We start from the raw sequence: 24,112 nt of genomic DNA, 5'->3' as shown, positions 1-24,112 counted from the left end.
TCTAATTCTAATTCTAACTCTAGTTCTAACCCTAGTTCTAGTTCTAGTTCTAGTTCTGGTTCTGGTTCTAACCCCAGTTCTAGCTCTAGTTCTGGTTCTGGTTCTATCTATGACTATAACACTAACTCAGATCCTAACCCCAACCCTAACCCTAACCTTATTCCCAACCCTAACCCTAACCTTATCCCTAACCCTAACCTTAACCCCAGCTCAGAAGTATTAACTAGATGTTTTAAAAAGTGTAGTTATATAAAACCACTAAATAATTTTGATGAGGGTAAGTATACATGTAGAAGTTGTACTTCAGCTAAAGTTAATTGTCCATATTGTACTTCTGCTGTGAGATATGATGGGATACGGGCTCATGTAAAGAAACAACATCCAGATATAGAATTGACTAGAGGATTTAGAAGAAATATAACTGATCGGTGTAACCGCTTCGCGGATAAAACAATTAATCCTGGTTGGCAAAGTCCTAGAGCTGTAAGTCTTTTAGTTATTAACCAAACTGGGGATCTTCGAATTTGCAAAACAACTCCGTTGAGCAGTTATGCTGATAGTTGTTCATGTAAATACTATAATTTGGTATCATTTCTTATTAATAATGGAATAAATATAGAAAAAGTAAAAGAAAATATAAATTTATTGAAGAGTATAGATAAGTTGAAATAAAAAGTATAAAAAAATAAAAAAAATCAAAAAAGAGGGAATCACTCTTTAAGAGCGAAAAAGAGCGATCTTTTCTACTGGGGGATCACTCCGAATAAGAGTGAATCACTCTTTAAGAGTGAAATGTAAATTTTGCTTTGATTTTTTGATTTCTGCTTTATTTCTGGTTGCCATATTTTAATTTTTATCAAATTTAGAGCTAACATATAGTAGTGGATAAAACAAGGCTTCCAGAAATCAGTAAAATTTGGCCAGATTCGACATGCGTGATTAGCGCTTGGAGAAAGGGTCAAATTTTGCTGGTGGCTGGAAGCCTTGTTTTATCCACTACTCAAAATAGGTTAGCAGTTGGAAGCATGCAGTAGTTTTTCCCTTCCTAAAGGGTAAAATTACTCTCTAGATCACCTTTTAAAACCCGATTGTTTGGGTTTCAGGTTGAAAATGTGTCCTCAGTGATAATTTGATTTGTTCATGGTTTGAACTGAATTTTCCAAGCCAAAGATTTAACTTGAAGGGGTTTGGAAGAATTTTATTTTTCATTGTAAAAATAAGAATTAAGTCAAAAAAGTTTGCTATCTTTTATTTGCTTCTTTTGTTGATCTTTAGTATTTCACGGAAAAATATTTAATTTGCAACAATAAAATCAAAACTTAGAATTAAGTTGAATTTTAATAATCTTTGAAATTAACTAGAAGAAAGCAACTGTTTTAAAATTTGATATATGAGCATTGGCCAACTGCCAGCAACCTGTTCTAATAAGGAACGGAGCAGTAATTTTTGCTTTGCGTACTCTTTTTTTAAATTATGTTGTTTGATATTTTTGTAATACCGTAAGATTTAGATATTTTTTTCACGGTTTTGAATGAACATTAAGAAACTCGGTAGTTTTCTTTGTTAAAGTTTCAAAAAACAAAGGGAAAACTTGCCTGACAAACTTGATTCGAAATCTAATTTTGTCTGGGCGCTATCGTTATCTTATTGAGCTATTAATCAGATGTCAAAAAATAAACTCTGGAGTCTGATTCTAAAATAAACTGAACTCCAACTGCTAAGCTCGATTTTACCAGAGCCATATATGATCCTCATGAAATGCAACAAAAATGGAAATTCACGTCCGATATTCTGAGAAGAAACTCTTTTTGCATGGCAATCACGAAAAACACCTTTAGCTAATCTTAACTTACTCTGTATATTTTTGCATAGATAAGTACTGTAAATAAGTGCTATTTTTATATTTTCAGATCAAAATTTGATTTAAAATTCAACTTTTTGGTTTTGTTTGACCCGTGCTGGAGACCACAGTATAATTTTTCACCGCGCTAAATAGTCGTTGCTTCTGATATTCATTAGGTCTGTAATTAGTTTAGGGGTAGCTTGTATATTCTTGGCAGGGTCGGGGCTCACAAGAAGCGTGGATAGAATTTCGCCCTTTGAAGACAATGTTTTCTTGTGCTTCTTCAAATGTTTGTATAATTTTGTTGAAGCTAATTGCAATGTCCAACAAAATTTTACGTAATTTTAAGATTTGATTGTTTTTCATCTAAAACGGCTTGAAAAATTCTTGCATAAACTCTTTTTGAAACTGATTCCTATGCCCAAAGTATTTTTATGTTTCAATTATTTTTGGTTATATAGATATGGGAAAGAACTCACTAGCAATCTACCTGAATTAAGATTTAAAAACCCCAGCTAATCAAGGCATCATAAAATATAGATGCCAAAATTTATTAATATGACCAATTTACACTCTAACAAAGAGAAAAAGAATTTTTTGGCAAATTTCAAACTTTCAATTACTTTTGAAGGATTGAATAACTTGAGTCCTTGATACCAAAGAGTAGCTACAGAGGAAAATTTATTTAAGCGCATTCAACATCAGGAAACACATCTTTCATTACAGCAAATACGTACGCTCTGACATTATTCAACCATCTACCTATTATTGGGAATTGGTCGTTAAAATTATCATACAAGTAGCTAGATCCTTTCTAAATGAATTTACTTAGAAACAATATTATTAAATAACACGAAATCAGAAACTAGCTGCGGTAAAAATTCAGAAAATTCAGTCCCATTTATTGTGAGAAAATGACGCAAGAAATTTTAGAGAATCATAAAATTTTACATTTAAAAGTTAAAACCATTAGCACGAGACAGTTTTTAGGGACATTTGACTGTTTTATTTTGTGAAACACATTAACCAGCGCCACTGTTAAGTGTTTCATGTAGCGCTCGACTACTTTTCACACGTTTCAGTTAAAATTTGTTGTCTTAACTCTAAAAATGTTTCTTTCACCTAATCGAGCAATCGCATATAATCCTAAACTCCTCAAAAATATAGAAAAGACTCAATTGTTACAAACCTGGTGTTACAAAATGTTTAACAATTTGTTTGGTAGTGATAAAAAAGTTTGATCATATGCAAACACCCAAAAATGGGTCCAAAAATGGTGCAACACTTCCAATAATGTTGGTAAAAGAAACTTATCTGCGATACTTTTACAATGAGGTGGTGGAAGTATGAACCACGTGATCCAGACACAAAACAGCCACGACTTGATAGTCCAGAGAGTAATTAAATTATGAATATAATTTGCGCGATATTGTGCGAAATTGGTCGAAACTGTGCGAATTAGCTGAAACATGTTTGGATGAATCAGATATTGTGCGACCGTGACTCGACAGAACAGACATTGTAAAATTGTGCCACGGCGAGTCAACAATAGTTGTTCCTACCGCAATTTTATGCGGGAGTAACTAAATATTCAATTGCTTTTTGATTCAATCAATTTTGGCCGATCGATATATCTATCGTAGCGAGTTGTGAGTAGTATCCTAGAAAGCCCACAATCAGCAAAACAAAGTATTAAAACTTTTTTTCAATAGAAAGCTCATCTGTACGCAGAAGTTATTGAAGTTCAATTTAGTTTCCAATTACGGGCACCTTTGTCAATTTTTGCACCATTAAGTTCCAATTTTAACATATCGGTATAGTAGTGGAATCTATTTGATTTGATTTATTTATATTTATTTATGATTCTATTTGTGCAGGAGAAAATAGATTAGGTTCAGATTAATGATTCGAATTACTGGGTCTATGATTGGAATATAGTGGATTATGATTCGAAAAGCCAGATCTATGACTCGAAATACGGGGTAACTGTTCAGACATAACAAACCTATGAATCGAATTACCGGGGTTTTGTTCTGAAGTACCAGAATCATGATTCGAAATACGGGATATACGATTCAAATTCTGTAGCTTGTAGATTTATGATTCGAAGTACGGGTTGAATGATTAGAAGTATAACTATTCATGGTTCGAAACGCCAGGATTATTACATGAAACACCGGGTCACAGCTCCGAAAAACCAGATTTATTAATCGATTTAGCGGGTCATTGTCCCGAAACATCAGATTTATTATTCGAAATACCGAGTACATTAACTTCTTCCGGGTTTGTGTTCTTAACAACCCGGAACGACACGTACCCCCCCCCCCGAGACGACGTTTTGACGAGTAATAATTCTACGGCCTTGTCCCGGCATGCATACAAGAGAGTGGAACATTATCTTACTGCGGCCTCAAAAAAGTTAAGGCACAAGTGTTTGGTAGAGCAAAAACCCTATTTCATTTTTTTCCCAATATAGTATAATCAAAACTCCTTTTCATGTTAGTTGTTTAAACATTACCTACAACACAGCACTTTAAAGCTTAAAAATATAGCTCATGTTACGAATAAGAAACTGACGTGATCATCGAAAAAATTCGTGATCCCAAGTTTCAGCCTGTCAAGTATTTCAAAATTTGTTCCATTCCCTTTGACAAAACATTTTTTTATACATTACACCGAAGGATTTAAAATTGATCAATTTTATCATAGAAATTGAAAATGTCACAAAACGGTAGGCAGCAAACTATTTCAAACTGATCAAGATTGTAAAAACTTTTGTACGAGAAAATTGGCAAGTTTCGTATTTTAATTTATAAATAATCAAAACTTTGTTTCAAACACCATGGAAAGTCATTTTTTAAAGGATTGGGTTTCGAACTTTTCTAATTGTGGTGTTCCTTGAACTCTTAAGGAATAGGTATTACAAGTTTTGTTTTGTCTGGATATCATACTTTTCTTAGAACCAGTTTGAACAGCAAATACAGAACATCTTCGACGTTGATTTATAGAGACTCTTTTAACGTTTTTTCAAAAGAAAGTTCATCTGTATGTAGAAAATATCGGAGTTCAATTTTGTTTCCTATTACGGGCATATTTGCCAATTTTTGCACAATTAGGTTTCAATTTTAACATATCGGTATATTACTGGAATCTATTTGATATGATATAATTATATTTGATTATGGATCTATTTAAACAGGAAAATAGATTTGGTCGATTTATAATTTGGATTACCGTGTCTATGATTGGAAAATAGGGGTTTATGATTAAAAAAAACCAGATATGTGACTCGAAATTAGGGGGGAACTTTAGAGACATAACCGACTTATGAATCGAATTATCGGGAATTTGTCCTGAAATACCAGAATCTTGATTTGAAATACGGGATGTATTATTCATATTATGATTCAAAGTACCGGCTGAATGATTAGAAGTTCAACTATTCATGGTTCGAAAAGTCCGAATTATTACATGAAAGACCGGTTCAAGGTTCAGAAATATCAGATGATTTAATCGAATATGATCGTGTCATTAACTTCTTCCGGCTCCGTCTATTCAACAACCCTGAATGACTCTTCAATCCAGGCGACGTTCTGACCAGTCTTATATCCACAACCTTGCCCCGGGGATGCTGAAAAAAAGCGGAACATTTTCTTACTGCGGCTTCAAAATAATTAAACCACAAGTGTTTGATAGAGCAAAAACTCTATTTTATTTTTTCTCAATCTGGTATAACAAAAACTCGATACTTTTCATATTAACTTGTTTAAACATCACCTACAACATAGCAGCTTATAGCTTAAAAATATGGCTCATGCTACGAATAAGAAGCTGACGTGATCATCGCAAAAATTCGTGATCCCAAGTTTCAGCCTGTCATGTGATTCAAAATTTGTTCCATCCCCTTTGACAAAACATTTCTTTATACATTACACCAAATGATTTCAAATTGATCAATTTTAACTCAGAAATTGAAATTGTGACAAGACAGTAAGTAGCAAACTATTTTAAGCTGATAAAGATTATAATAATTTTGTCCGGGAAAATTGGCAAAATTCGTATATTAATAGATAAATAATCGAAACTTTACTTTCAAAAACAATGCAAAGCCCTTCTTTAAAAGATTGCGTTACGAACTTTTCTACTTGTGGTGTTCCTTGAACAGTTAGGGTATAGGTTTTACAAGTTTTGTGTTGTCTGGATATCGCACTTTTCTTGCAACCAGTTTGATCAGCAAATACAGAACAACTTTGACAATGATATAATGAGACTCTTTTAAATTTTTTTCAAGAGAAAGTTCTTCTTTATGTAGAAAATATCAAAGTTCAATTTTGTTTCCTATTGCGGGCACTTTTTGCCTTTTTTAAACAATTAGGTTTCAATTTTAACAAATCGGTATAATTCTGGAATCTTTTTGATATGATATAGTTATATTTGGTTATGGTTCTATTTGTACAGGAAGAAAAAAATGCATTAGGGTCAGATTTATAATTTGGATTACTGTGTCTATGATTAGAATATAGTGGGTTATGATTCGAAAACCAGATATGTGACTTGAAATACGGGGGTTACTGTTTAGCCATAACAGACTTATGAATTGAGGTACCGGTTTACAGTTCCGAAATATTAGATAATTCAATCGAAAAACCGTGTCATTTACTTCTTCCCGGGCCGTCTATTTAACAACTCGGAATGACTCCTCCCCCCCCCCAAAAAAGACGTTCTAACCAGTCATAATTAAACAACCTTGCCCCGGGAGAAGTTTTAGGGGGAACTTTTGGGGGAACTTTTGAGACATAACAGACTTATGAATCGAATTATCGGGGGTTTTGTCCTGAAATACCAGAATCTTGATTTGAAATACGGGATGTATTATTCGTATTATGATTCAAAGTACGGGCTGAATAATTAGAATTCAACTATTCATGGTTCGAAAAGTCAGATTTATTACATGAAAGACCGGTTCAAAGTTCCGAAATATCAGATGAATCGAAATACCGTGTCATTAACATCTTCCGGCTCCGTCTATTCACCGACCCGGAATGACTCCTCCCCGCAGGCGACGTTCTGACCAGTCTTAAGCCCACAACCTTGAACCAGGGATGCTGACAAGAAAGCGGAACAATTTCTTACTGCGGCTTCAAAATAAATAAAGCACAAGTGTTTGATAGAGCAAAAACAACCCTATTTCATTTTTTCCCAATCTGGTATAACAAAAACTCGATACTTTTCATATTAACTTGTTTAAACATATATGCAACACATTAGCTTATGACTTAAAAAAAAACTCATGTTACGAATAAGAAGCTGACGTGATCATCGAAAAAATTCGTGATCCCAAGTTTCAGCCTGTCAAGGAATTCAAAGGTTGTTCCATTCCCGTTGACAAAACATTTCATTATACTTTACACCAAATGATTTAAAACTGATCAATTTTTACTCAGAAATTGAATTGTTCACAAAACTTTACGTAGCGAATCGTTTCAAACTGATCAAGATTATAGTAAATTTGTACATGAAAATTGGCAGGTTTCGTATTTTAATTTATATATAATCAAAACTTTAGTTTCAAACAGAATGGAAAATCATTCTTTAAAAGATTGCGTTACGAACTTTTTTTTAATTGTGGTGCTCCTTCAATAGTTATGGTATAGGTTTTACAAGTTCTGTGTTGTCTGGGTATCGCACTTTTCTTGCAACCAGTTTGAACAGCAAATACAGAACAACTTTGACGTTGATTTAGTGAGAAAGATCTTCTGTATGTAGAAAATATCAAAGTTGAATTTTGTTTCCTATTGCGGGCACTTTTTGCCTTTTATTAAACAATTAGGTTTAAATTTTAACATATCGGTATAATTCTGGAATCTTTTTGATATGATATAGTTATATTTGGTTATGGTTCTATTTGTACAGGAAGAAAAAAATGCATTAGGGTCAGATTTATAATTTGGATTACCGTGTCTATGATTAGAATATAGTGGGTTATGATTCGAAAACCAGATATGTGACTTGAAATACGGGGGTTACTGTTTAGCCATAACAGACTTATGAATTGAGGGACCGGTTTACAGTTCCGAAATATTAGATATTTCAATCGAAAAACCGTGTCATTTACTTCTTCCCGGGCCGTCTATTTAACAACTCGGAATGACTCCTCCCCCCAAAAGACGTTCTAACCAGTCATAATTACACATCCTTGCCCCGGGATGCTTACAAGAAAGCGGAACAATTTTTTACTGCAGCTTCAAAATAAATAAAGCACAAGTGTTTGATAGAGCAAGAACAACCCTATTTCATTTTTTCCCAATCTGGTATAACAAAAACTCGATCCTTTTCATATTAACTTTTTTAAACATTTCCTACTACACAGCAGCCTATAGCATAAAAAACAGTTCAAATTACAAATAAGAAGCTGACGTGATCATCAAAAATTTTCGTGATCCCAAATTTCAGCCTGTCAAGTAATTCAAAATTTGTTCCATTCCCTTTGACAAAACATTTCTATATACATTACACGAAATGATTTAAAATTCATCAATTTTAACTTAGATATTGAAATTGTCACGAAACGGTAAGTAGCAAACTATTTCAAGCTGATCACGATTATAATAGATTTGTCCAAGAAAATTGGCAAAATTCGCATATTAATAGATAAATAATCAAAACTATTGTCTCAAAAATAAAAAAATGTCCTTCTTTAAAAGACTGGGTTACGAACACTTTCAATTGTGATGTTCCCTGATTGGTTAAAATATAGGTTCAACAAGTTCTATTTTGTGTCGATATCGTACTTTTCTCACAACCAGGTTGATCCGCAAATACAGAACAAATTTGTCGTTGATTTAGAGAGACTCTTTTAAGTTTTTTTCAAAAGAAATTTCATTTGTATGTAGAAATTATCAAAATTCAAATTTATTTCCAAGTTCAGGCAGTTTTGCCAGTTTTGCACAATTATATTCCAATTTTAATAATCGGTATATTAGTGGAATCTATTTGATATAATATATTTTTTTTTGATTATGGTTCTATTTGTGCAGGAAAAAAATGGTTTAGTGGTTTTTAACGACCATACAAAGCAGCACAGTCTCTTAATGTTCCACTTCAAATTGCCGTTCCATTCTCTCTAAATATTAACTAAAATTAATGCCCTCACTTCTAAGATTTTACAAATAAATTCTGGATTACCAAAATCTAGCTTTTTAAACTACAATACAACTCTTTATTAAGAAGACGAAAGCTTCGTTTCCGTTTTTTTGGGAAGACCCACTCGGTAGACCACGTTTACTTTGACTGCTGAATAAACAAAGAGGTTTAGAAGAATCAAATACAGCAACTAAGTGCTCAACAAATCCCGTTTTTATAATCAATGGATTATCAATGTAAGTCGCCCATTCACTTGCCCCCACGTGGCCCCTGGATTCAAATTAATTTTTTAATTGTACTACGTCTCAAACCGTTTCCATAAAACTTTAAAGTTTCCTGAGCAAGCTCCATATCAATAGTGTTTCAAGCTTAGTACGCCAGTACTAAGAACGGGCCGCTTGTATACTGTATGCACACAGAGCGCGGACTGACGTATGATATTTTCAGATTTCGGAATTTATTTCCTTAGTTTATTTGATGGCTCAAGCGACAGAGCAGATGGACTTAATTTAAAGAGACGACAAAAATTTATGCAAATTACGAGAGATTTTTTAGCAATACAGATTTCAGACCCCTTTCGCAGATTACAAAAAACTGTCCAGAAAGCGTGTAGCAATTGAATTATTGCCAACTGTTTCTATGTGGGCTTCAGTAATTCAAGGATTCTCCTGATAAAGGTAAGAATTTGAAAAAGTTCAGTGACAATTTATATTTAACAAGTGAACCCATAGAAAAAAAATTCTACTCGAATAAACATTCAGCTTTGACTCAAAAAAGGATTTTGTTGATAGCATCTCGATTCCTTAATTGATTTTCTGTATCTGGACGATAGCATGTTGAAATTATTACAAACACTTAAAAAATTGATTTACTCCACTTGATTCGTTAACATCCCAAAAAGAGCCAGCAGATTGTTCTAAATTGTTATTGGTGAGCCCCACTAAATACATTTGCCATTAGCCATCAAAATAATTGCTCAAATCCTCATCAAATAATTCCGATCAAACTTGTTTCCAGTTGTTGAGTTCATTAACATCAGTCATGGTAGGCAACGCAAACCGAGAGAAATTAGCATGTCACCGATACATTGTTAGTATCCGAAACTTGTTATCTCGTTGTATATATCTTTGGGAAAACTTCGGGTACTCTTTTTTTATCCAAAAGTTTTTTTACCATTGATGACTCAATCTGAGAAAAAAAAGCTTTCGTTAATTAACACGTTATTAATATATTGCCATAATTAAGCAGGCAATTAAACACGGCCAGCAATAGACACTGTAGTCGTTCAAAATGACACCCATAAACATCAGTAGTTCCAAAAAATATAGAACATCCATAACTTGACGTTTTAGGACACTGATATTCCCCAGACATTATCTCGTAGAAAGACCACGCCATTTTCATTTATGCCACCTTCATTGAACACCATTTTATTGTCGCAACACAAAACTTTCAACACGTATGATATTTTCTTTTGAGTAAAAGCGAAACATAAAGTGATGAGCATGCACAACAGGATGACTTTCATTTCAACTGACAATATTCTTTTCTGTTCCATAGGAGTTTAATGCAATGCATTACCTAGCTTAATATCTATTTCATTTTGATGACTACTAAAGAGATAAGAGAAATGTACACTCAAATAATTATTTTTACCTGATTTTCTCTTTGCCACATTTGAAAACCATTTTGAAAACTACGTTAAAATATTTCAAATTCAAAACACGGTCTTCAAGAAAACTCAACTGACGTAAATTGCCATACATGTCTTCAGCATCAAAAAACATTTTTCATGCTTTCAGCTCCGACACAATTACTCTGGGAACACCCACAATCAAAACGCAAACACCTTAGTTTGCGGTAACTGAGGAAAAAAATTGAAATTCAGCAAAAAGTAAATTCTTAAAGGCGCAATAAATAAATGAAAATTATTATAGTTGATTAGTCAAGAAACGTTTTTGTTTAAAAAGGAATAACAAATCGTTAACATGCTGAGCCATTTTGATTTACATTAGCGAATTCTAAGATTTTACTATCAAAATCTCGTCTTTCTTCTCGAGATTTTTAGGTCAAGTGAGAAAAATCAACTAAACAATATCTTAGCTACCTTGCAGCTAGACAATAATTTATTTGTAAAAGAAAAATTTATCTGTGTATTATCTATAATCCTACCAATATCTCTCACATTCACCACTTGTGACTTAAAGTAAGACCTGTTGAACTTCGTTTCGATTACAGAAAACACAAAATTGATTCGCTTGAAGGTGCGTAGGATCAAGCAGCATAGGTACGTAGGATCATTCAGCATCTCTGCTTGAATCAACGGGTTATCATTTTAATCTGCTTATTATAACTGCTTCGGATCTCTCCTAATTGGAAGTAATTTTGTTGCTGTACAAAAATGATACATATGATAATTATGAAAATACAATTGAAGGAGAAAGCGCGATACAATAGAAACGGAAAATGGATAATTACATCGGATTTATCAAACTTCGACATGTATGGAGCAAATTGAGAAGCAACGATCCGTTAACACGGACTAAATTGACAGGATGTCAGGAATGCATAATCCAACTTGAGTGCGGAACAAAAGTTGAGACCAACTCTCGTTAACTTAGAGCTGTCAAGTTCTCGTGTCACAATGAGAAGATCATCTCTTTTTACATTAGACTTACTGATCTTGTTGAACATTTGCCTGGCAAGATAACAGCCATTGGCCAATTACCTCATACGTCCACAATTTATTATGTACATCTATCTGAAAATATCAGAAGTGCCTGAGTGACAATGATTCTCATTTGATAAACTGGATGATGCTGCGAATTGATTATGCGGGATATGCATACAGGTTGTATTATTAAAGCTTCTACTATTCTTTGGCCAATTATTTTTTTTCACAAACGGGCAAAGCACGATGAAAACCGATAAAGGAATAACCCCTAGGTCAGTACTGATAGTAACAGATGAAGTTTATCAAATACTTTCGTTAAGCCAAATTTTTGAAAGAAAATGTTGTCTAGATTACTTCTAGATTACCTTGAGCATGCAAATTCTCTTCACAAGAACTTACAATTAACTCTTAAGACACAAAAGTTTAGTGGAGACCTGGCATTCCTAGATCTAAACATGAACGTCAACGAAGATATAAAAATTAACTGTCATTGGTATCAAAAATCAACTGATACCGGCATAGTCCCAATTATCTGCAGCTGTGCATTGTAACAATATAACAAAAATGTGATTCAAGGGACTGTGCATAGGATTTTTACTGCAACCAATGACTGGCAATACTTTGATGTAGCTCTTAAGAAACATCAAGAGATCTGGAATGAAAATCAATAACCAACTGAGTGGTCCGGCAGTATTGTTAATGAGACGTTGGATAAAATAGTCACGACGGAAAACGTCACAGCAACCCCCCCCCCAAAAAAAAAAATTAACATCTTAAAAAAGTTAAAATACTTAACCGTAAGGAGCTTAAACCGAGGTTTTTGTTCAATACAGAGGAAATATGACTCAGAATTTTGCAAGTAGACTGAAAAAATCGTGTGAAATTCAAATTATTTTCACAACAAGAAAGCTAAGAACTTGCTTGCCCACCCTCAAATCGCCTTTTGATAAAAATTTGAAATCCCATGTGGTACATAAAGTTACATGTAATGGATGCAGTTCCATCTATGTTGGTTCAACCAGCCGACATGTTATCACTAGAAATTTGGAGCATCAAAAACTGGATTCCCCTGTGGGACAAAACCTGGTTGAATGTTGTGGTACAGCGCATAATATTGAATGGGAGATTCTTGACGCGGAGTTGAAAAACTAATGAAGATAGAAGCGATCTACATCAAAAAGCTGAAACCGCAATTAAATACACGCGATGAGTACCGGGGGCGGTAGTTTATATCATAGTTTTAGTTCAAATACAAAAATTTGAATTTGGAAATCCGAAAATTATTCTGGTACACGTTAATTCGAAATTTTGTCAACCGCAATAAGTAAAAAAACAACAACAGATAGGAATGAAAACAAAAATCGCTTTTCAGGAATAGAAAGCATTATACCCGGGATTTTCAAAACCCCCGGAATTAAAAATGATTTGATTTAGTGTAATAAGTGTAAATAAAGTATAAATGTGATTTTAACTGTATATAATTTCATAATTTCGATGTTATTTTGACTAATTTCTTAGAATAAGCGTCAAGGCAAGTTTATATACTTTGTAAATAATTTCATTTAATTTTTAAACCTGACGATGAACGCAATGTTCGAAAACGTTCGTTTTTTAATTAATTGAAGTTTAATTGACAATTACTTCTCTGGATGAAAATCTCGTCATTAAACTTAAGAAATAGGCGTCAGCTCTCTCACAAAGTGAAAATACTCAGCAAGTTGGTCGTCTCCCCTATGGATATGAAAATTCTCTGCAAACAGTTATCAAAAAATCAGATCTTTTCCGTTTGTGCCCCCCCCCCCAGTACGTTATGCTCCCCCCAGTGACACAGCACTTGTCATTACATAGTAAATCATTATGTAAAAATATTGCACGTGCGTCTGGGGGTTGCAAATAATATGCACCCACTAAGCGGGGGGGGGGGGGCACAAACGGAAAAGATCCAAAAAATCTAAATGAAATAGACGGGCAACAAAGAAAAACAAAAATTGTCGGAAATTTAACATTAAAACTGCTTGAAAGAAAATACAAATATATTAGTACGCAAAATTAAATTCTTTTAATGGTTGCTGTTGAAATCATTGTCATAATAGTGCATAAAAAACATTCGGAAACTTGGCGTCGGAATGTGAAATTGAAGTGAAATTTCATTCAAAAGCATGATGGAGTAGAATTATCAAAGATGCGCAGTGTCATGGATAAATTACTATACAATTTCGCCTTGAATATGTTTGATTGGATTTGAGAGATTAAATTGCTAGATTGTTATTGGATAATATTGTGCGTAGTAACTTACTGAAAAAGTAGAAATGTTGCTTGTAGAATTAGATTAAATATTTGTTTAATGAGAATTGGGATATTGAGAAACAGTTGGTTTATTTGGAATGTTGAATAGATAATAATTGAAAATGATTGGGATCATGAATTGAATCAGCGTCTGAATTAAATTAACTTAAAACACAAACATTTTATGGATAGAGAAAAGAGAGTTAAATGTGTTCGAGTATAGAATTGATAACTAATTTTCAGATGGCTGAAGCGCCTTCTGAAAGAGGCAGTCCTGTTTTGATTCAACCTGCTTCTATCAGTGGTGAAGTTGAACGTATAACTCCAGTTGAAAGAGATGACTCTGTTGTTGCGCTAGACATGTCTCAAAGCTCATCAAGCTCAGGAGGCAACAATCGTCCGGCTGCGTCGCCTGCGGGAGATGCAGATACCTGCTCGATTTGTTTGGACGTTTTGCGAGAATTAGCAGTGTGTGATCCTTGCTTCCACTCGTTCTGCTACCCATGCATTAACGCGTGGTCAAGAATTAACAACATATGTCCGCTGTGCAAATCAACTTTTGATAAGATTCATCATGATATCAAATCAAATCACGACTATAAAATACAAAACGTGCCACCAGTGAATCGATTGATGACTGATGACATACCGCCAGTTTTATCGCTGAGTTAGTACCGTGATGACTTTAATCAACTAAATGTTCTTTTCTTTGTGATTATAAATTAGCCTTATAAAATTGCTTAAAATCTATACCGAGAAGTTTTTGATGGAATCGAGTATTATAATTAGCATTATAATGCTATAAATCTATCCCGAGAAGTTTTTGATGGAATCGAGTATTAAAAGTCATCATTTGTTTCAGGGCAGACTCCGGGGGATATACATGTTCCTTTCATGAATCCGTCTTGGCTTTTCAGTCGACGAAGGTCAACACAACACCCCCTATTCACTCACCAGGAAACTGCAGGACCAAGTTCAAGTCATTTTTTCACCAGTTCTTTTGGCGATCCGCACTCGGGATCTGTAAGAATTACAACTCACACACCAAATATTTCAATTTCACTGGGAGGATTTTCCTCCAATCGACCAACCCGAATGGAACCTGCTAATATGGTAGTGCCAATGAACTCTGCATCTTCTAGCGATAGCCCTTTAGTTGGTAAGGAACATTGTTTTTATAGTCACTGACTTGAGTTATTACTAGCCAGAGGAAAGGAAAGCTGATCTTAAGTTCGCGAAACTGCGTCAAGATGAATGTTAACAACTATTCTGAAAACTACAATTATGCAAAAAAAAGGCGAAACTTTTAGTGTTCTAAACTACTCGCGTTACATTTAGGTCGGAGCTCGACAATTTCTCAATCAATCTACGATGCTATCAATTCGGTTGGGGCTGGGTCTAGCGCTGCAGTCGAACAGTCTGAAAGCCAGTCGTCCAATATCCCGGACATGCTTAGGGGAATCCCAGCAACTGATAGACGTCGGTTGACTCTGCAAGGAAGAAGATTGATATACCATCACGGATTTCGAGTCAGACATTATAGTTCAAATCACACTAGAGATATCAGTTTGTCCTGGATGCAACAAAGACCTGCTTCCATAACCAGGTAAAATTGTTTGTCAGATTTTCTTTGCTTTCTCGTTTTCAAGCCTTTTTGAATTCAATCGAGATTAATTATTAATAGCCGTCGTCAGCCTCTCAACGGGTATTATTTAGGCGCTCTTCTTTTTACGACTCGAAGAGGAGTATTGGAGAAGTTCTTTTTTTAAATCAATTTTATTGGAGTGAATTTTGAAGCGGGAAATGATTGGGAGTGAAAAATCACTCCCAATTTTTCATGACACGTGTAAAAATTGGGAGTGATTTTGTTGCTGAACAAAATGAAGAGTGGAGCGAAAAGAGAGTGATTTTTTGTTCATATCGCTGTTTTCTAGAGAGCGAGAAATTGAGGTGTGGAAAAAAAATCAGTAAGCGAGCAAAATTTTTTGCTCACGTGCGGCATTTTGAAGCAGTTTTTGTCTTTCATTTGTGTGGTTATAATTTTGTTTTAATTTTAGGCTGGTTTTGGTAGTCGTTTGAGGGTTTCTAAAAATTCATGTGAATTTTATGCTAATTCGGAGGTTTTTCATGTTTTTTGCTGATTTTCGGGCTAAATTTTGCGTTTTTTGACGATTGTTTTGTTTTATTTGCTCAAATGGGTATTGAAAAGACCCCTTCTACTTGATCAAATATCAGATTACAATTGGTTACAGTCTTGTGGATTTTAATTGTTTTTTGAGAAATATGACAAAAAAATGGCGAAAATTGGAACTATTTTTCTTAATTTATTGAAGTTTTTCGTTTTTTTTCTGTTTTTTAGTCAAGTTTCTTAGCCTATTATGACTTGCCTGTCGTTTTGCGATCCTAGTAGCTGAAAGGATTTTTTCTTTGGATTTATATGCTTTTGTATTATTAAAAAAATATATTAACTTTTTCCAGTTTTTTAGTGCAAGTTGTTTGTAAGAGCCTGTTTTTCATAATTTGGCTTCAAGTATTTTTTAAAAAATTTTCTTGAGTGGTTATAGTAAGTTCAAGATAATAATAAATTAGTAGAGGCACGTTTTGTCTGACGAGTAGTTGGATGGCGTTGAAATGGATTTCCACTTCGAGTCGTTTCCGGAATTCTTCCGGCTATGTTTTACAATTCAAAGAATTTGAATTGTATTGAGGCGCTCTTTTTTATAAGATCGGTTCACACATTCTCATGATTTTTGAAGTCAAATTTGAGTTGTGATTTTGGTCACGACGAAACAGGAAGTAGAGTTGAAAAGCGAGTGCTTTTGTGGCGTGAAATTTTTTCGCTCTATTTTTAAAGTAGAATGAGAAAACTGTGTTTGAACAAAAATTCGAATTCTCGCTACTGGTTTTTTTTGTTCATATGCGGCATTTTGACATTGATGTTCAGTTTTTAATAGCCGCCCTCATCTTCTCAGCCGGCTATTATAGCGCTCCTATTTTTCTTTCTTCGAACTTTTTTTCGCTTTACCATTTTGCCGCTTTTTCGACATTTTGCGTGAAATCTTTTTGACTTCTCTAGGCTAGTTTTTCTCCTCTCATTCTGCTAATAGTGATTTTGAACATCAGTTGCTCAGCAAAGCAATTCAAAATGAAGAGTCAGTATAAAAAATTGAAGTCAGAAATCGAAACGGGATAAACCCATAAAGCCCAATTTTAGATGCCCGCTATTTGAACGTCTTTCCTATAAGGCTTAGTTACCATCTCTTATGCTTATTGGTGTTGATAGTAGCCCCTGTAGCCTCTCTCTAAGAAACAGAAGTATGTTCGACTACGAAATGCCATAAAATTAAATCGGACTTAAAAAATTTTTTTGTACAAAAATCTTTTTAATATCTATTTGTTCAATCCCAATCATGCTTATTGGATTCAACGGCGGTTATTTTCCGGCAATCTGCCGGGTATGTTTTAAATTTTTTAATTTTTTAATCCATTCACAGCTCATTCTGGACCTAGTTTTTTGTTAGAATCAAAATTACATATCTCACTGGTGGTTTTTTGTTCTCCCTAGCAGGATTTTGACATTGATTTTCTGTTTTTTTTTTTGTTTTTTCATCTGATTTTTTTTGGAAATGGTTTTCCCAACTCACTCATAGTCCCTTCTAGGTCTAGTTTTTGTTTAGTCAGAGAAAGTTCTTTGGATTGTACGTCAGGACTTGACCTGCTATGTTTTTTTAATTCGCTTTACCTTTACCACGTTTTTCGTTTTATTTAAGTCCGGTCTTCACGTTTGACTTCTGACTTCCTTCACTAACTCTTTCAACTGAATTTCACGCAATTATTTACGCAATGTGGTGATTTTTGTCAAAGTCAAAAGAGCAAAATCAAAAGAGACGGGATAAACCCATAAAGCCCAGTCATTTGAATTAGGTTACCAAAGTTCATTAGTGTTTTCTAGCTGACATTGGTATTAAGCTTATTAGCTTTCCGCTTAGAAAGTGGATTAAGAATAGTGTTAGAATCAAACTGAAACTGCACGCCAATTTTGCTAACTTTTTGACACTAAAAAACACAGAAAAATTTGGTCAATTTAATTTTTTTATTTTTGTTTCAATCCGGATGTGCATCAAGTGCGTCAACGGAGGCCATTTTCGGGCCGGCGATGTTTGCTTACGAGTGCCCAGTGAACATTTTAAACCGTTAAATTATCAATAATTAACACTAATACTATCATCTGTTTACCAATAAGCTGAAGCAGCCTGCAATGTGTTTTTAATAGCCGCACAGCGATAGCTGGGGCTATTATTGGCCTTCTCTTGGTTTTTTTTATTTCGTCGTCATGATTTTTGTTACGACCATATGACGTCACAGCAACTTTTTGTTCATTCGTTCATGCAATTTCAACTGAATTGCATGTGTGACGTCATTTTTCGCTCTTAGTGGAGCGAGTTTTTTTGTTCATTCGCGTGATTAAATTTTTGGTCACACTTGACTTACCTCACTCTCAAAAATGACTTCCTCACTTTGAAATTGACTTTTATTTACTTTAATTCAAAGAGATAAGGTCAAATTGGTGTGTGTCACTCTAATTGAACGTTTTTAGGGAGCAGCTAATAGAGGCAGCAAAAACATATACAGATTTTTAATCAAATTATAACAGATCAGCCTTCAATGAAAAGACAAATTATTTTGGTCTGTCTTTTTTACTGTTTTTTTAGACTGCCGATCTACGAATCTATTGCGGCTATTTTTTGGCAATCTGCCAGCTATGTTCAATTTTTGTTCTTTGCAGGTCAACACACTTCCCCTCAAGAAAATAGACAAAAGTAAATGATTTTTTAATCTCGTACAGTCAGATGTTTTGTTGGTTGAACTGTATGGTTGCATCATTCAGTGCGCTACGATACGAAACACTTTATTATGATTGATTGCTGTTGCAGTTTGAAGCAATTATTGTAAACATGCTGGTCTTTTTTATGCAAAATATTCGCTTGACCGATTCGAGTTTTCGAGCGATTTTACGCCCTTGACTTTGCGCTCAAGGATGCAGGATGAAGTGGATTAGAGCTCCCACTAGTCCTTTTAACGCAATTCCTCCGACGATCTCTCCCAAAGGAAGTTTGTAGCAGTTATTAGTCCGGTAGTTTTTCTTAATGCAGTTTTTCGCTTAGACGATTCTTCGTCTAACCCATTAGACTTTTCGTCCTTAAAAATGGGATAAATAGGTAGCGCCCAGCGGGTATTAAGTTTCATTAGAGGTACTTAGCCGCGTTTAGTAGTCTTTCAAGTGCGTAGTGTGTTGAAGGTAGTTGGAAGGTCGTAGTTTAAGGTTAAAAGTTCGTTTTTTAGGAGTTTTTGAGCCCAAAATGTTGCAATTTTTCGTGTTTTTTGTCTTTTTTCGAACTTCTTGTTGGATCAGTCTATAATTTAGGCTGGTTAAAGTTGATAAATGCATTTTTGCAAGACATAAGTGCTTTTTATGACCATTTTAAGAGCTATAAATTTTGGTAATCCAAACAAAACACGCAAATTTATACTAATTTACAAGTTTTTTTTTGAAAATTTTAAGGAATTATTTGAATATTTTAGCCCTACGTGTCAAAGAACCTCCTCTATGGTTTTTGTAATAGGTTACTGCAGAGGTTCTAGTGGTAATGGAATGGTTTTCGACATTTCAACATCACGAATATTATCATTATTTGACAAAGCCTGCATTTTTTATTTTTTGACATTTATTTTCATTTATATATTTTTCCAGACCTAGGGGACAGAAAAACCTACTTAAAGGTTTGATAATAAGTTTTATTATCGTCACTGAAATATCTTTCAATTTTTTGAAATCACATATTTTAGCGATTTTTATAAAACTTGTATTTTTTTTACAGTATTTGATTTTTTGTTTGTCATTTTTAGGTTTCAGCGCCAGGAGCCAAGAAACCTCTTCTAGGGTTTGATAATAGGTCACTGTATAATTTTCATATGTAATGGATTGTTTTTCAGGTTTTTAACGTCACGAATTATGGCATTTTTTCCGACAAAATTCGCAATTTTTTAAAAAAGTTTTTGACGTTTTTTGTCGTGATTCAAGATTTTTAAGCCTCAGGTGTCAGAAAAAATGCTTTAGGGTTTAAAACTAAGTCACTGGAAGATGCTTTCTGTGCCATGGATTAGTTTTCAGCTTTTTAACATCGCAAGCTTAAGCAATTTATTGATAGAACTTGCAATTTTTTTTTCAAGTTTTTTTTTCATTTTTAGGTTTTTCCAGCCTCAGGAGCCAAGGAACCTCCTCAATGGTTTGGTATTAGGTTACTGCATGGTTGCTATATGTAATGGAACGTTTTTCAGGATTATAATATCACAAATTTTAGCAATTTTTTAAGAAAATATTTGCGAATATTTGCAATGGAATGGTTAGCAATCTTTTAATGACCTGAGTTTTAGCAATTTTTTGATAAAGTTTAAATTTTTGTCAACGTTTCGGAGAATTATTATCAAGTTCCAAATTTATGGATCTTTATGGGCCAGTGAAAGTATTTAAGGCTTGCAATAGGGATACTGGATAGTCTCTTTAGGCAATTAAATGGTGCTTAAGATCTTAGTATCACGAGTTCTAGCAAGATTTTTTTTAAAAAAATTGCAATTGTAAAAATTTTGTATTTGAGTATTTTGAGTATTTTTGTCCGTAATATTTTAACGATCATTACTGGCCAACAAAACTTTTTAAGTCATGCAGATGGGTTACATGGCAGAAGTCTAGAGACACCAAATGGTTTTGAAAGTTTTTTCACTGCGCAATTTGAAAACTTCTTTTAACTTCTGCACTTTTCATTATTTTATATGATTTAATACAAGGCCAGAAAACTAAAAGTTGCAGAGTCGAATCTCATCATGGAAAATATTCCTAGCGCGCTCTCTCTTTCTCTGAGGGTTAGGATTTATCATAATTTTATCGTAAATGACAATCAGCACTTTTTAGGAAATCATTGTTAATTGCTCTCAAACGAAGTTTGTAGCAATTATATTAATCATGTTGGCCTTTTTTATGCGAGTTTCGCTTGACCGGTTTTTCGTCTGACCCGTTCGTTTGACTTGTCGTCCTCACAAGCGGGATAAGGAGGTAGCGCCCAGTGAGCATTAAGTTCTAGAGCCTTTCATTTCAGCTCACTGGTCTCCAAGTATGCGATTCACAGAAACTGTTTTGGAGACTTATGCTTGTTTTGAAGGGCGGTTCTTAGAAATTGGACCCCCACAGCACCCCGCCCCACATCATTCTCTCCCACCGTTGCCCCCCCCCCCCCCCCGCTGCGGTATGACCCCCCACACTGCTCTTAAGTCACGCCTCTTCAATTAAGCTAAAGGCAGCCTCACTAAACCGTGGCTGGCTACTGACGAAGCCAACCGCTCGCCAGCCGTTTGAGAGTAATTCGCCCGAGGTTAGTGGGTTATGTTTTTTTTGTTGTTTAGAATAATGCAATGGGCCAACCGTGAACTCTCTGTTCTTGTTGACAAGCGAGAATTGAGTTCAACATTGGGATCTCTGATGCGACTATTGCGCACCGTGGAAATTGGTTCTCGACCCTTCTATACGGGGTTGGTGGGTAAACTTGGATCGCGGACTGGTCATTTCATTCATGAGTTGAGGTCATTTGCTCTTAGTCCTTTCGCCATGGACGAGTACGACAGACACGCGATGTATGGCCCTAACACAGATCAGGAAAAGGTAGCGACCGAGGTGAGATTTTAGTTTTAAGAACCTATTTTTATTGCTCCGAAACGAAGTTTGTAGCAATTATAGTCCTGTGTTCTTTTCCGCTTGACCGATTGTTCTTCTGGCCCATTTGGCTTCTCGTCCTCAAAAAAAGTGGTAAACAGGTAGCGCTCGGAGGGCGTTAAGTTCTCTTAGAGCCCTAAGCCTTATTCTAAGAATACGATTGACCAAAACTGTTTTGAAGAGACAATTTCATGGCGTGAAGGCCGGTTCTTAAGTTTCACCCCCCCCCCCCCCTCAGTCGCCCCCGCCATCAGCCTATCAGCTTATCTCTTTAAAAAGAATCGATTTTTACTGAAGCGTTTGCTCATAGCTGTATTATCGTTGTTTTGGTAATTAAAAGAAGTTTCACATGACGCTATCAGGGACTGTGTTGATTATCACGGAATGAATCTGTAGTGAATCAAACCGCGATCGTTTGAAGAAAAGTATTACCTCTAAATAAAATTGCCATTTTCAAGAACCTGTGTGAATAGCCTTACGCAGTCACGTATGAAGCAGTTGTTTCAATTTGTTCCAATGGTTCTGTTTCAGATTACGAACGAAGACATCGAACAGTGGAGTCTGGACGAGATCCAAGAGGTCAAGCCAATTAGTTCCTCGACTTCCAGTCCTGATGGTGCTGCATTATCTCGCATTCCTAGTAGGAGATCTGCCGGAGGGGACTTCGCGCCTGCTACGTCATCAGCCACCTGTGCTAGATTGCAATCTTTAACACCTGTTCCGCTGGTTGTGCTGTCTGATGATGATGACTTGACGGGTAACGTCACGTTGACTTGGGGAAGAGCAAACACTGCCGACCAGGTCCGTGCGGGTTTTTGACCAATTACTTGAGCAATTTTGCAACATGTGAACATGTAAACGTGTGTCTTTTTTATGAAAATTTTCGCCTGACCATTTTTATTCTGGAACATTCTTTCCATTTTGAGAGAAGAGAGGTCATAGCTCGTGTAGCTTAGTCGATATTATCGAGGAGTCGAATCCTGCAGGTCGCGGATTGGAACCCCTCCGTAGTCTGTAGTTTTTGCACCATAAAAGTTTCTGTAGACTATGTCCCCTTCTAAATTAATCCGACGTTAGTTGGTTTTTTAACAGCCGAACAGCGATAGCTGGGGATATTATTGGTCTTCTCTTGGTTTTTACATTTCAAAGAATTTGAATTGTTTTGGGGAGCTGTCTTTTTAAGACTCGAAGAGGCTTTTCTGTTTAATAGCCGCACAGCGATAGCTGGGGCTATTATTGGCCTTCTCTTGGTTTTTTTACAATTCAAAGAATTTGAATTGTATTGGGGCGCTGTCTTTTTACGACTCGAAGAGGAGTATTGGAGAAGTCCTTTTTTTAATCAATTTTATTGGAGTGATTTTTGAAGCGGGAAATGAAACGCGTGAAAAAATTTGGACTGATTTTGGCGCTGAACAAAAGTGAAGAGCGGAGCGAAAAGAGTGGTTTTTTTTTTCATACCGCTGTTTTTGCGAGAGCGAGAAATTGATGTGTGAAATAATTTTCTCTAAGCGAGCGAAATTCTTTTCTTCACGTGCGGCATTTTAAAGCAGTTTTTTTTTATTTATTTTGGTTAAGAGGTTTGGTTATGATTTTGTTTTAATTTCAGGCTGGTTTCGGTAGTGGTTTGAAGGTTTCTGGAAATTCATATGAATTTTATGATAATTCGGAGTTTTTTAATGTATTTTGCTGATTTTTGGGCTAATTTTTGCGTTTTTTTGAAGATTATTTCGTTTTACTGGCTCAAATGGGTATTGAAGAAACCCCTTCTACTTGAGCAATTTTATAATAACAATTGGTTACAGTTTTGTGGGTAAGAATCATTTTTTTTTGAGAAATATGACAAAAAAAATGGCAAAAATTGGAACTATTTTTCTTAATTTTTTGCAGTTTTTCGTTTTCTGTTTTTAGCTAAGTTTCTTTGCCTATTACGACTTGCCTATTGTTTTGCGAGCATCTGGATACCCTATTGGCTGAAGGGAATTTTTCTTTGGATTTATATGTTTTTGAAATATTAAAAAAATTAGTAATTTTTTCCAGTTTTTCAGTGAAAGTTGTTTTAAGAGCTATTTTTTTCATATTTTTAGCCTAAAGTATTTATTCAAAATTTACATAAGTGCTTTTTGTAAGTACTAGTTGTTTTGATGAAATTATTTTGGCAGAGATAGTTTTTTCGGGATCTCAATTTATAACAAAATTTGATCAGATTTTTTATCAAATTTTAACAGATTTGATTGTTTTGATTGTTTTTACTTTTTTGTTTCATGACTTTGTTTCAAGATAATCATAAATTAGTGAAGGCACGTTTAATGAGTAGTTGGATGGCTTTTAAATTTCACTCAGATTTTTACTGTTTTTTAGATTTTTTGGATCGGATTTTTTTCTAAATGGTTTTCACAATCCA

The 24,112-nt window shown here is 34.7% G+C and overlaps 1 protein-coding gene across 1 annotated transcript in view; it reads left to right on the top strand.

The window, feature by feature from the left end:
- The first annotated feature begins 14,165 nt into the window (after positions 1–14,165).
- The window catches only part of LOC142354607 (uncharacterized), a 34,015-nt gene continuing 24,068 nt past the window's right edge, over positions 14,166–24,112 (top strand). The window contains exons 1-5 of the mRNA XM_075406937.1: positions 14,166–14,613; positions 14,809–15,105; positions 15,285–15,552; positions 21,405–21,672; positions 22,243–22,512. Coding sequence (XP_075263052.1) covers positions 14,190–14,613; positions 14,809–15,105; positions 15,285–15,552; positions 21,405–21,672; positions 22,243–22,512 — 1,527 coding nt within the window. The 5' untranslated portion in view covers positions 14,166–14,189. The remainder of the gene's footprint in view (positions 14,614–14,808; positions 15,106–15,284; positions 15,553–21,404; positions 21,673–22,242; positions 22,513–24,112) is intronic.

The sequence above is a fragment of the Convolutriloba macropyga genome, chromosome 15, assembly GCF_964194025.1.
Source record: "Convolutriloba macropyga chromosome 15, txConMacr16.3, whole genome shotgun sequence".
Classification (NCBI taxonomy): Eukaryota; Metazoa; Xenacoelomorpha; order Acoela; family Convolutidae; genus Convolutriloba; species Convolutriloba macropyga.
This window is presented reverse-complemented; position numbering and strand designations above follow the sequence as displayed.